The following is a 15220-nucleotide window of genomic DNA, read 5'->3' on the forward strand; positions in this document are numbered from 1 at the left end:
TGTGTGTGTGTGTCAGGCTGGTCTCAATTTCCTGGCCTCAAGGAATACCCCAGCTTGGCCTCCTAAAGCACTGGGATTACACACACACACACACACACACACACACACACACACACACACACATACACACACCCATGATTGAGTGCACCCAGCTTCTCGGTTCATTCTTAAACCAATGAACAACTTGACAGAAAGAGAAGCCAAAGCAGACACACAATCCATCAATTGCAATATTCTTCCTCCCTGTGTTCCTGGTCAGCCATGACGAGTGTACTATCATTCTGAATGGAGTATTTCTAGACAAAGGATAAAGTACAAAGTTAATATTCCTATTTAATTAGCCAGTAGAGGCAAGCTGTCAAAAGCAACCTGTAATATGCCTGGTGAGTTTTCTGAAGTACTTCTAAAGCCAGTGGAATGCTTAGTGGAATTGTATCCATAATATACACAAAGGCAGATGATGAACAAAGTGTCAACAGTATTGATCGATATGAGATAACAGTTGAGCACAGGGTTTTCCAATAGCCGGGCGTGGTGGCACGCACCTGTAATCCCAGCTACTTGGGAGATTGAGGGAAGAATCACTTGAACCCAAGAGGCAGAGGTTGCAGTGAGCCGATATCACGCCACTTCACTCTCTAGCCTGGGTGACAGAGCAAGGCTCCATCTCAAAACAAAAACAAAACAGTTGAGGCACAGCGTTTTCCAGCATCTTTTCCCACAAGGAGGACTGAAATACATCTTACCAGGGCTCTAATTAGTGTGCTGGCACCTTACCCTTCCAAATCACTCAAATCTGTTCTTTTTTCAGGCTTCTTAAAAAACAGTTAAAACAATACAAAGATAAGTTGCAAGCTATATACACCTCCCAGGAAGAAAGAAGTTGCCGATTTGAAACAAAGATTCACAAACTCAAAACCAACCAGGATAGTCTATGGACCAAGCTACAGCAGATAAGACAGGACCTACAGGTATAAAATGTGAGAGGCACTGGCCATCTGGCCACCTGGAAGTCTAACCTTGAGTCCTTCAGCCAAGAGAGGAGCTTCCCACCTTACCTTGATCAGCCTCTTCCCTTGAGTCCTCTCCCCATACCCTGACCTCCCACTTCCATCCTCTAAGCTATATCCTATTCCTCCATGAAGGTAGTATCATTGAAAGACAACAAGATCTGTACCATTTCGAAACAATAGACTTTGGGGCAAAGTAATTCTTTATAGCATCAGTTTTTTAACCTTTTGGTCTCAGGATCCTTTGCACATTCTTACAAATATTTGAGAACCCCAAAGGGATTTTGGTTATGTGGTTATATCTATTTGTATTTGTATCTATTGCTATAGATATAACCACAGAAACAAAATGAAAATTAATTAATGAAAATTAAATTAATAATAAAATTAAATAAATTAAATAAATAATAAAGTTAATGAGATTAAAACTGAATTGTTAAATAAGTGAAATAAGTAACAAAATTAATGCAAATTAAAACTGAGGTGTTAAAATGTATTCACTATCTAAAACATAAAATTAATAAGCTCATTAAATATACAGATAACATTTTTAAACAATACGTTTTTCTAAAAACCTTAGGTGAGTGGCATTGCTTTACGTTTTTTATAAATCTGTTTAAATACCTGGCTTAATAAAAGACAGCTAAATTTTTGTAACCACTTCAGCAATCAATCTGCTGCAATGTGTTTTGGTTGAAGTATCTGAAGAAATCAGGCCTCACACAGATTTGCAATTGAAAGAGAGAGAAGTATATTAATAGCCTTTCAGATACTGAGACATACTTCTCTTTTATACTAGCCCAAAACATGATAGAGGACAGCTTCTTAAAGGATAGTTTCCATATGGAATCTGAAACCATATTTATGTCACGCTGTTTCATTAATATTCAGTGTTCTTATATCATCTTTGAATGGGTCACCTAGCCATGCACGAATGTGTAACATTATACATTGATCGTTTGGAAAATATTGCTTCATTGAGCTATGCTGAATGTCCTAATGCTCATTCATTTTATTAAACAGGATCAAAAAATTCACATTCATTAATGTCACTACTAATCTCATTAAAAATTGTTTAAGAATTGGAAAGCTATCAAGCTCATGGTGGTAGATGCAAGTTTTCCAAAATTCTAATTTTTGCTTGAAAGCCTGCTTTTTTATGTATGTAAATATATATTTTAGACAAGGTCTTGCTCTGTCACCCAGGCTGGAGCACAGTGGCAGGATCATAGCTCACTGCAGCCTTGAACTCCTGGGGCTCAAGCAATCCTCTCACCTCAACTTCATGGCTAGCCAAGATCTCAGGCTCATGCCAGCACACCAAGCTAATTTTTAAATTTTTTGTAGCAAGGAGGGTCTCACTATGTTGTCCAGACTGGTCTTGAACTCCTGGCCACAAGCAATCCTCCCATCTCAACCTCCCAAAGTGCTGGGATTACAGACATTGGGCACTGCACCCAGCCTTAACTGTTATAACTGACAGCAAATACTGTTAATTGTTTTCCTTGCAGTGACATTCTTGCTTTGTTCATTTCTGAAAAACTGACAAATACTCAAGTCTGAATAACCATGATCTGTTAGCTTTTCTTTGACACGTGAGGCAACTCTTTTATTTCAGTACACATTAGAAGTGTCTTATGCACACTTCACATGTTATCACACAAAATATTTAAAAGACTTGTTAATATTTTTAAAACTAAAAAATTTTTCGATTCCATCAAAGGTGTTGTTAAGCAGAACTGGCTTTTTTTTTTCACTGCTAGTGTACGAGGGTGAAGAATACCCTGATAATTAGGACTGTTTGGTGTTGCTGTCTTGATTCATGCTAAAGCACCAACAGCTTTACTTACTGATCTTGCATCGTCAGTGCACATGTCGATACAATAAACAAATCATATCTGAGTATCCTTATGAACATAATTTTGACTTCGCAAACCCCTAGAAGAGTCTTGGTGATCTTCTAGGGTCTGCGGGCCGCACATTGAGAACAGTACTTCACAAGGAGCACGTCCCTAGATTTTACACCTGTGGCTTACCGTGAAGCCCCTCACAACATACCTATCAGAAAGATTATTATAAACCTGCTTTATTGTAATGATTTTTATCTGTCAATTCAATATATGCTTATGTTTTCAGAAATTCCTTATGATATTTTTAGAACCTGGGCTTTTTAGAACCTAGAATTTTCCTAAATTTCTTGTAAATATTCCCTCTGTTATTTTAGAACTTGAGCTGTTCTAACTCTTGTAGAGTGTTTTAGGTTGACATAGAATTAGCACCATAAATTAAAATTAATAGTAATGATAATATATTTACAGAGGAGAAAGAAAAGTCTTGTATTAGAATGCTCTGTTGTAATGTTGAAATATAATGCATTTATTAAAAGGTAAGATAAATGTTAATTTCTTCATAAAGTTTTCTTTACCTGTAATCCCAGGCAAGGTTGCAGCCACCCCGTCCTTCATCTTCTTCCTTTCACAATGTGGAGACCAAGGTTGACCATTCTCCAACTGAAAGGGTTCCAAAGAGAGGGGATTATTTGCAGATCAAGAATGCCACCAAAGATGGTTCAAGATGGGAACCTCTTCCTAACCCTGAGGAGGTTGACAGAAGTCACAGAAGTCACACAAATGCAGAGCATGCTCTGCGAAATCCAAAATCACCAGAGACCACATTGCACAGCACCAGAGCACAAAGTCACACACAAAAGATGCCGAAGAAAGTCATTAGCGCCCTACCCAGTTGTCAGGAGGGACTGAAGCCGGATACCCCTAAAAAGGCTCCTGATGAAATGAGCAGTCCTGCTCTGGCAGCTGTGGAAAGAAAAGAGGCAGGTAACATCAAGGAGAGAAAGGATGAGCTGGAGAAAGAGGAACTGCAAGAACTATTGTCAAAACTTATGGATGCCTTCAATCTAGAAATGCCGTCAGGTAAGGTTTTCACTATCCACAGACATTGTGATGGTTAAGGATTCAAGTTGCCTTTCCAAAAACTTGATTTTATAACAGCCCAACAGCTCCAATTCATCTAGTATATAGCAGTTCTCTGAATCTATTGGTTATTAGTAGCATCTCTGAACTTGATTTCTGGTATTACTTCATTCATAGGGCTGTTGTGAGCAGTAAAGGTGATAAACCATGTGAGACTTCAGTATAGAACTTGGTACATAGTGAGCATTCAGTAAATGCTTATTTTTTTGTTATTGCAAAATATTGTTATTAGTATCAGTATCTTTTAGTATTAGTATCTAAAATATTAGTATAGATACTAATATCTATATATCAGTATCAGTATCTAAAATATTGTTACTAATATCAATATCCCTAAATAATATATATCTGGGCAGCCTATGTCACATTTAAAAATGGGGATAATATTATAGCGCTCTTTCTAGAGGATAATTGATTATGGTTTCTATATTATAAGTAATATCATCATTATTATCTCCTCCATAAGCTATGATTCATTGCTAAATTCTGAAAGCTTTAAAAAAGACCATTCTTTGCTATAGTTATTGCTTCTGTTTTGGCATGCCACTGTCTTATTTCTCATTAGGGTATTTTGTTATCTTTACATTTATAGAGAGAGATGCTTCTCAGCTTACAATGGGGTTATATCATGATAAACCCAATGTATGTTGAAAATGTTGTTAGATAGAAAATGCGTTCAGTATACCTAACCTACCAAACATCATGGCTTAACCTAACCTACCTTAAATATATATAGAGAGAGATGCTTCTCAGCTTACAATGGGGTTACATCTTGGTAAACCCAATGTAAGTTGAAAATATTGTTAGGTAGAAAATGCATTCAGTATACCTAACCTACCAAACATTATGGCTTAACATAACCTACCTTAAATATGCTCAGAACACTTACATCAGCCTGAAGTTGGCCAAAATCATCAAACACAAAGCTTACTTTGTAATAAAGTATTGAATAGCTCATATAATTCATTAAATATAATACACTGTGGAGTACACTGCTGATCATTTGGCTCACTGCTGCCCAGCTTCACAAGATAACACACATTGCTAGTGTGGGAAACATTCAAAATTCAAAATTTGAAGTATTATTTCCTACTAAACATATCACTTTTGCACCATCATAAAATTTAAAAATGGACAGTCCATCATAAGTCAGGAACTATTTATATACACGTGCATGCACACACACATACACACGCACACATGAGTCTTGAATGATGCAGGGATTAGGGGTGCTGGTTTCCTGCACAGTTGAAAATTTGCATGTAACTTTTACTCTCCCAAACTTTAACTATTAATAGTCTGCTGTTGACTGGAAGCCTTGCCAATTAACATAAACAGTTGATCAACACACATTTTGTATGTCATGTGTATTATATACTGTATTCTTATAATAAAGATAGAAACAAGAAAATGTTTTTAAAATCATAGAAAGATAAATATATTTAAGTGGAAGTGAATCATTATAAAGGTTTTCATCCTCATTATTTTCATGTTAAGTAGGCTGAGGAGGGGAATAGGGAGAAGGAAGGGCTGGTCTTGCTGTTCTAGGAGTGGTAGACAGAGAAGAAAATTCACATATAAGTGGATTTGAACCCATACAAGTTCAAACCTGTATTGTTCAAGGGTCAACTGTATATAAATTTCTTTCTAAGAAAGCCTAAGATGTCTTATGTTGGAGTGATCATCTACAGATTTATGACAAAATGAAGGATAAAATTCTCGTGTGTTTTTGCATCAGAGAAGACCTTCTCAAAATACTTCTGAGTTGGTGTATTAGTTTGCTGGGGCTGCTATAACACAGTAACACAGATTCAATGGCTTAAATGAAGAATCAGAACATATTTTCTCACAGTCCTGGAGGCCAGAAGTCCAAGATCAGGGTGTTAGCCATGTTGGTTTCTTCTGAGACTTCTCTTCTGGGCTTGCAGATGGCTGTCTTCCCCCATGCCTTTATATGGCCTTCCCTCTATGTATGTCTATATCTATGTCCAAATCTCTTTTATAAAAATCCCAGTTTTACCGGATTAGGGACAATCCTAATAACTTCATATTAACTTAATTATATCTTTAAAGACCCTATCTCCAAATATAGTCACATTCTGAAGCACTGGGGTTTAGGGCCTCAATATATAAATTTGGGGTAGGAGGGGAGCACGTTTCAGCCTATGACTGTTGGAGGGCTATAAACTGATTACATAATAATGTCTGCTTTACATAGAACTTTGTAGAATCAACTCAATAAACTAATTATTTGGTGATTCAAAAATGCTCTACAGTAAATTGAGTTGGAGTTATAATCTTTGTATTAACAAAAACAAGTTCAGAAATACACCAGAAGTATGCTCAAATTGCCTGAGCAAGGGATGGGAACACCTTGTGCCTAATTCTTAAGCTGACACAAAAGTCCACCCACTGCATTTCCATCTAAACATCCTTGGGGTCACAATGAGTATTCAAGCAAAGTCAATATCCACTTGACCTTTTTAGGTAAATTTCACCAAAACGTTTGGACTTTATAGAAATTTTTTAGTCTTTGACGTATTAATGTTGTTTTTATTTTTCTTTTTTATTTTTGTTTCTCTAAATGAACTGGAGAAAGCTGATGATTTCTAAAGTGTTGTATTGGGTCAACCCTCACAGATGTAGTGGCTTTATTGCACATTTTAGATTCCTCATAGACTAACCTACTACACGTATTTGGAAGACAGTATCCCAACATTTGTGCAGTTTAATACTTAAAGCTAAAAGATTCATTCATATTTCAAATGACTTTATCAGGTGTATATATATATATATGCATCACATCATTAAAAGGAAAATTATAAAGAGGTAAAGTATACTTCTAAATTCAATTGATGCAATAATATATAAATATGCAATGAGCATTATCAAATCTTATAGAAAATATTTTTAAAAGTCTCAAAATGTTCACTTAATGCTTTCACTCACAATTTCAATAGAACCATTGAGATGCTTCTGCAGGAAGTATGCATGATTATACAAATGTGCTTATGATCTGAGTAGAATGGTACACATCTTCTTTTATTGTAGTATTCTGTTCCTTACAACAATTCAACAAATATTAATTGTTCAGATTTAAAATTTCACTTTCACTTCTTTTATGTTAGTTTTATTTCCTTGAGGCATTTAAACGTGAGAAACTATATTAACCTTCATGGCTACGGTTTTGCCCATATATCACTCCTCACTCAATCATTCCTAATTATGTTTATATCATTATTCAATTTGATATTGAATGTGATCCTATTTTTAAACTTCACTTAGTCACTGGCAATATGGATTATTAAAATATACTTTGTAATTTAAATATAATCTATGCATACTTACCAAAATTATACTGAACTTAATCAGAGCCAGAACTATGATAACCACATGGATGAAGATGTGGAAAGTGAAACAAGCTAAATCAAGGTACTTTTGTTTACTTCTGCCTCTATCATGGATGCATCAGGTAATAGCAAGAAGTTTCTAATCACCCTACTGATCTGATTTTTAAAATTTGAGAATTGCTTAGAGAATTAGAAAGATCTACTGTTTGTAGAAAATTAAAATTCACTCAGAATGTCAATATATTTATCCAGTGTAGTCATTATCTTAGTAGTTGATTTCATTTTGGGTTGTAGCTTTTCTAGTGAGCCAATACATTTTAAAAATTAAGATAAGCCTTATATACTTAAAAGCTTAATAAGACTAAAACAGCAAACCTAATGATCAGTTTGGGGCAGTTGTTGACATTAGCTAAGTAGATAATGGGATTTCAAGAGACTGTGAGAGCTTAATGGAAAAGAGAAAGTTGTATAGAAGTCACACAAACCTCTTTAAATTCCAAACTTTGGATTGAAAATCAGTAGTGAGTAATTTGGCTAAAAATTGCAGTAAAAAATAAATTTGGAAAGGTGTCTACTGTTCCTTGCTTCTGTTGTGGCAGAGAGAGAGAGAGAGAGAGAGAGAGAGAGAGAGAGAGAGAGAGAATCCTCATTTTACTGTATTATTAAACTATTTTGTTTCCATTTGATAGTAAAATTTCTTGCATACATCTACTAAGTTATTTTTCAAGCTTCTTTTTCCATCTTTTTTTTTTACTATTCATTTGCCATTATAGGTTTCAGTGATGAGAAGTCAAGACAGAAGAGTAGAGTGATGATATTAGGAGGGCATGGTTTGAGAACAAAAATGGTATTTTGAACCAGCATGAAAACACTTACCATAGTTTTTCCAACAGGCTCAATGCAAAGCAAGCAGGAAAATAAAACCTGTATTCCAGCTTCTCATCTGGGTGGGAGACCATTGGACCATACGTACAACCTTCTAACTCTTCTGGGGGCTCTCCAAGGAACTGGGCTTCTATTTAACCTGTCTGAAATTACTGACAAGACCCATCATATTCCGATGCCTGAGAGATGCTTAAAAACAAAAGGCAGCTGAAACTAGTATGAAGGTTTGAGAAGCCCTCCCAAATCTCTGACCAGGCTTTGCTGAGGGTCTTCTGTATGAGGCTAATTTTGAAGACTAAGAGAGATACTTATTTCTATTGCACAGATACTAACATAAAGAGTAAAGAAGAAGAAGTAACAGAGAAACATAGTCTAACAAATAAGACAGAGCTCCAAAACGGACCCTTATGAAATGGTAATATTTGAATTACCTGACAGAGAATTCAAACTAATTATCATAAAGATGCCCAATGAGCTTAGGAGAATATTACATGAACAAAATGGAATTTCAGCAGAGATAGATAAATTTTTGAAAGAACAAAACAATAGTCTTGGAGCTGAAGAATATAATATATAACTGACCTAAAAATGTCAATTGCATGGTTCAACAGCAGACTAGATCAAGCAGAAAAATTAGCAAACCCAAAGACAGAGCATTTGAAATTACCTGAAGAAAAAGGAAAAAAGAAGACAGAGTGATGACAGTTTAAGGGACATATGGGATGCCATTAAGCAGACCAATATTTGCAATATGGAAGGTGTAGAAACAGAGGAGAAAGAAAGGGTCAGAAAGCTTATTCAAATAAACAAGGGCAATAGCTTCTCCAATTTGGGAAAGAAAATGGATATCCAGTTCCAAGAACCCTAACAGACTCTGAGTTAGATGAACTGAAAGACTTCAACACTGAGACACATTATAATCAAATGTCAAAAGTCAAACACAAAAGAGAATTTTGAAAGTGGCAAGAGAAAAGTGACTTACCATGTACAAAGAAACTCTTATAAGATTGCAACAGTTTTTACATCAGAAACCTCACAGAAATGGGATAATATATTCAAAGCACTCAAAGGAAAAAAAACTGTCAATCAAAAATATTATACCCGAAAACTCATTAGAAAAGGTAAATAGACACAGGAAATACAGAATACTATAATATGAAAACAGTGGTATGTAAATAATTTTAATAATAATATAAAAGTTAAAAGACTCAAGTATTAAAAATAACATTAAAATAGGTTAATGAACATAAAATACAAAAATATGTAAATTATGATGTCAATAACAAAATATGGGCTGCCTGTGATGGCTCACAACTGTAGTCCCAGCTCTTTGAGAAGCTGAGTAAGGGAATTGCTTGGAGCTAATGGTTCAAGACCAGCCTGAGCAACATAGTGAGACCACATATTTACAAAAAAAATTAAAAATTATCCAGGTGTGGTGATGCATGCCATAGTCATACGTACTCAGGAGGCTGAGGAGGGAGGATCACTTGAGCTTTGGTCTTTGAGGTTACAATGAGCTAATCATACCACTGCACTCCATTGTAGGCATGACAAGATCCCATCTTTAAAATGACAACAACAACACAACAAAAACAAATAAGAAAAGGGTATAGGGACTAAAAGTGAAAACCTTTTGAATGCAATTGAAGTTATCATCCAAAATAGGCTGTTATTACTATAAGATGTTTTATGTAAGTCTCATAGTAAGTGCAAACATAATAGCTGTCAAAGCCGCACAAAAGAAAAAAATGAATTAAATCATATAAAAACAAAATGAAGACAGGAAACTCGGAGAAAGGGGGCAATACAACTAAAAGATGAACAGATAACAACTCTCAAAATGGCAAAATTGTCCTCCCCTATCAATAATTACCTTAAACGTAAATGGATTAAAGCCTCCAATCAAAAGATACACATACAGTTGCTGAATGGGTTGAAGAAAAAGACCCAACTATATGCTGTCTACAAAAGATTCACTTCAGATTTAAGGACACAAAGGCTGAAAATGAAGGTATGGAAAAAGATATTTTATGTGGATGATATTAAAAAAAACAGCAAGGGTGGCTATAGTTATATCAGACAAAATAGACTTTAGGTCAAAAACTCACACAAGTGACAAAGAAGTCATTATATAATGATAAAAGTATCAATTTACACAGAAGATATAACAATTATAATAATGTATACACCAAACATCAGCGCACCTAAATATATAAAGCAATCATTGACAAAACTGAAGGGAGAAGTAGACAGTGATATAATAATAGTAGAAGACTTCAATAAACCACTTACAATAATGAATAAAACCTCCAGACAGAAAATCAATAAGGAAATAGTAGACTTGAACAACACAATAAACCATATAGACCTAAGAGACATATTAAGACTATTTCACCCAATAGTGCAGAATATACATTCTTCTCCAGCACACATGGAACTCTTTCTGGGTTAGATCATATGTTAATTCATAAAACAAGTCTTAACAAATTTAAGAAGATTGAAATCATACCAAATACCTTTTCCAACCACAGTGAAATAAAACTAGAAATTAATAACAGAAGGAAAACTTTCTTGAACAACCAATGGGTCGAAGAAGAAATCAATGGCCAGGCTTAGTGGCTCGTGCCTATAATGCCAGTGCTTTCAGAGGCTGAGGTGGGAGGACCAATTGAGACCAGGAGTTGGGGACCAGCCTGAGCAACTTGTCAAGACCCTATCTTTACCAAAACAAAGTTTGTTTTAAATAGCTGGATATGTTGGTATGTCCCAGCTACTCAAGAGGCTGAAGCAGAAGGATGGCTTGAGCCTGGAGGTTAAAGGCTGCAGTGAGCTGTGATTGTACTGCTGCACTCCAGCCTGGGTGACAGAGCAAGACCCTGTCTGAAAGAAAAAGAAAATTTAGACGGGCATGATGACACATGCCTGTAATCCTAGCTACTCAAGAGACTGAGACAAGAGAATCACTTGAGCCCAGTAGTTCAAAGTTGCAGTGAGCTATAATCACACCACTGCACTCCAGCCTAGCAATAGAGCAAAACTCTGTCTCAAGAAAAAAAAAATCACACAATCATCACAATAGATACAGGAAAAAAGCATGTCACAGAATTCAGTACACTCTCATGAGAAACTCTCAACAAACTAGGAATAGAAGAAAATTACCTCAACGTAACAAAGAACAAATATGAAAAGCCCACAGCTAACAACATATTTCTTTTTCTTAAAGGTGAAAAGCTGAAGTTTTTTTTCTTTAAGATCAAGAACAAAGCAAGGATGCCTATTTTCACTACTTCTATTCAACATAGCACTGGAAGTCCTAGCCAGAGTAATTAGACAAGAAAAAAAAAGAAGAGGCATCTCAATCAGAAAGGAACCAGCAAAATGATCTCTATTTGCACATGCCATGATCTTATATGTATGATGCATGGTTAGAGGTGGGGAGCAGGAGGTTTATTCCTGTACCTTTTGTCCCCATCTAGAACCGTCACTCAAAACTATTATTTTAAGTAATCAGAAAATAACTTCAAATTTAGCAAATTCTAAGGAAATGACCAAGCTCAGGAGAGAACTTTATTTGTATCTCATTTGTTTAGAAGGTAATCTCAAATGTTGCCTGGGAATCCCAGTAATGTTTACTGGAATAGTAATGGATACACAGTTGATCCTTGAACAATGTAAAAGTTAAGGGCACTGACCCTCCATGCTGTCAAAAATCAGCATATAACTTTTGATTCCCCTAAAACTTAACTACTAATATCCTACTGTTGAACAGAAACCTTACCAGTAAAATAAACAGTTGATTCACAAGTATTTTGTATGTTATATGTATCATATATTGTATTCTTACAATAAAGTAAGCTAGAAAAAGAAAATGTTACTAAGGAAATCATAAGGAAGAAAAAATATATTTACTGTTCATTAACCGGAAGTAGATCATCATAAAGGTCTTCATCTTTATCATCTTCATTTTGAGTAGGCTGAGGAGAAGGAGTTAGAGGAGGGTTGTCCTTGCTTTCTCAGGTGTGGCACAGGTGGAAAAAAATTCATGTATTAGTGGGATCTCACAGTTAAAACCCATGTTGTTCAAAGATTAATTATATTCATTGCTTCATAGATAGATATAGATACAGATATAGACAGAAGTAATTAATGGAAAAAGATAGACTTCCAGCATCTCCATGAAGGCAGAAAAACATGTCGAGTTGGTTCATCATTCAATCACTAATAAATTCATTCAACAAATATTAAGCATTTGCTATATGCCAAGCACTGTGCTTGGTGCTGGGCATTTATTTTGAAGTGGGGTATGTTTCTATTTTTAAAACATTCTGGCACTGTGTGGAGAGTGACTTAGAGAAAGGCAAGGGGTGAGCAAAGAGACCAGGTAAGAGCCTACTGTAGTCTAGCCAAGAGATGAACGTGCACTGATACACTTACTGCCATGGGGAAAGCTGGGAAAACTGTTACACAGTTGGCAAATCAAGAGTTCTGTTTTGAACATATTGTGAGTTGCCTGAGAAACATCCAAATGAAGACATGAGAGAGGCAATTAACATGTACAATCTGGAGCTCAACGGAAAGGTCTTAGTACAGAGTGGCTATTCAATACGTATTGGCTTGCTTAATTAATTATTGTACATAAGATATGGGCTCAGTATTCTGGTTGCCCAGAAGAGTGAACACAGGCTAAAAAACCTCATACTTTTTCATTTCTACATCTATCATTCTTGTAGCCTCTTCTCACATCCCTGATTTATTTGAATGCTAGATAGACTTTAATTACATTTAAGTGAATTATTTTGTCACTGTGATTTTCTCTGGACTGCCAATTTCACAAGTGTTCCATCTAACATCTCATTAGTTCTCTACCTATGTGCTATATTAATTAAGTCCTTACATTTATTTAATCCCAAGTATATGCCAAGCAACATGCTAGGTGTTAGGTGAGTATCTTTGGCTATTTTTAATATTTCAAGGGCCTAGAGCTGAAAGAGAAAACAACAAATAACAATAAGAAAAATTACAGTATAAGAAATTGATTATGGCTTTCCTATTTATTATTGCTGTATTTTAAGTTTTTATCACTGTGGTCTGAGAAACAATGACTTAAAATAAGTTTGCTTCTGGAGAAGGTTTGTTAGACAATAAAATATTATTTAATCAAGGTCCTCTGGAACAGTATTGGAGGATAAGTGGAATTAAAAATCATGAACCCTTTCTCCTTATGTTCAACAAAAAACAGCACAGATGGACCCACAATATAAATTACATAGCTAAAAAGTAAACAACTAACAAAATAAATCTGTCCATGTTTTCATTTCCTGTGATCTTATTTTTTTATTAATTACACAAATAATATAATACTGCATGTTTATTGTAAATTAAAATGCTAAGTACACAGATTTTTTAAAAAATGAATTCATCATCATGCTCTTCACTCCCTCCCACCTGTGTTTCAGAGGCATCCACTATTAACAGTTTAGTGAGTTTCCTTCAAACTGTTTTCTGTGCATATACGTATGTCTTTACTTTTTCAACATAAGTTAGATTATACTATGCTTTTGCCTTCTTCACTTGTTCAATGTCTTAGACACTGAGAAATGTCATTTTTAAAATGTCACATAATATCCCAGGGTGTAAATGTACCATAATTTATTTATTAGTATATAATTAAGTTGCTTCCAATTTTTATTATCTCAAAAATACTTTGGTACGTATCCTTATAATATGTATCTTTATGTGCAAATGTAAGTATGTTTGTAATATCAATTCCTAAAAACAGAACTCTTTAAGTTAAAGATTATGCATATGAAAATTTTAGTTGATACCTCCCAAATTGTAGATGTTTCTACACCACAGTTCCTAGTACAACAGATCATAGAGGCCACTCAAACCATTAATCAGGTCACTATAGTGCCCTGTTTCTCAAAGTGGGGTGTCTGGACTGGCTGCATCAGTATCACCTGGGAACTTAACAATACGTGTAAATGCTCGGGCTCTGTCCCAGCTGAACAGAATCTGAACTCTGTAGGTGAGGTCCAGCAATCCGTTTTAACACTCTCCAGGTGATTTTGATATACACCAGAGTTCTGGAGCCAATCGTAGGCTTTCTGGCTACTCCAATTTGTGCTAGGAGCTGTGGGAAAATGCTTCATTAAAACATATGGCTGGTTGAATTCATACTATTCATCATGGTAAATAACAGCCATCTTATTTGCTAGCTAACTTAAGGGCACTGTCCTCAAGAACTAAGGAAAAAATAGATTCTGTTTCATCTCCACGTGAGAACTTTATCAAGATCTTTGTGAGAACTTATAAGCATGTTTCTCTGACTCTCCTGTTTGTTGACTTCAGGCCCGAAGTCTTCAGTAAACATGGATCTGTACAGCGGAGCTCAGCGAGTGTGCAGGGCATTCTCTGCTCTTGTCGATCAAATCACCTTGCCCAGTTTGGAGTGAAATGGAGTCCAGGCTCAAAGACTTCTTGGTGTGATGACAAAATTCAGTTGCATATCTGTATTAAAAGAGTTAAGACTTCTACCTTTCTTTTAATATTTGGTGTGAACTATGAAGAAATAAGTTTTGTTTTTGGATCTCTCTACTTATGTATCTTAGGTCTTCATTTCAGAGTAAAGGTTGGGGGTTAGGGGGTGAGTAGAGGATGAAGAAGGAAAGAAGAAATGGCAGAGTCAGATCTCTGCAGGCAATGGTCATGAATACCTACAGAGTAACATTCAAGCGTGTGACCTCATGGATGCCTGTGATGTCTTCCTCAAGTATCATGTAAATTACTGAATTGATGGCCTAATTTTTTATCTTGATGTTTCTGCTGGAGAATAGGCTTAGCAAAGAATTAAACACACACACACACACACACACACACACACACACACACACACACAAAATTGACTACATGTAAAACTGGTAACATCTGAATAAATTTAGATTATACCAATATCAGTTTCCTGGTTATAATATTGTGCCAG

The 15220-nt window shown here is 35.5% G+C and overlaps 1 protein-coding gene across 1 annotated transcript in view; it reads left to right on the forward strand.

Annotated features, from left to right (window-relative positions):
• Positions 1 to 14881, forward strand: part of DYTN (dystrotelin) — a 63814-nt gene extending 48933 nt beyond the window's left edge. The window contains exons 10-12 of the mRNA XM_003925614.3: positions 812 to 971; positions 3448 to 3940; positions 14590 to 14881. Coding sequence (XP_003925663.3) covers positions 812 to 971; positions 3448 to 3940; positions 14590 to 14693 — 757 coding nt within the window. The 3' untranslated portion in view covers positions 14694 to 14881. The remainder of the gene's footprint in view (positions 1 to 811; positions 972 to 3447; positions 3941 to 14589) is intronic.
• Positions 14882 to 15220: the final 339 nt, after the last annotated feature.

The sequence above is a fragment of the Saimiri boliviensis genome, chromosome 5 (genome assembly GCF_048565385.1).
Source record: "Saimiri boliviensis isolate mSaiBol1 chromosome 5, mSaiBol1.pri, whole genome shotgun sequence".
Lineage (NCBI taxonomy): Eukaryota > Metazoa > Chordata > Mammalia > Primates > Cebidae > Saimiri > Saimiri boliviensis.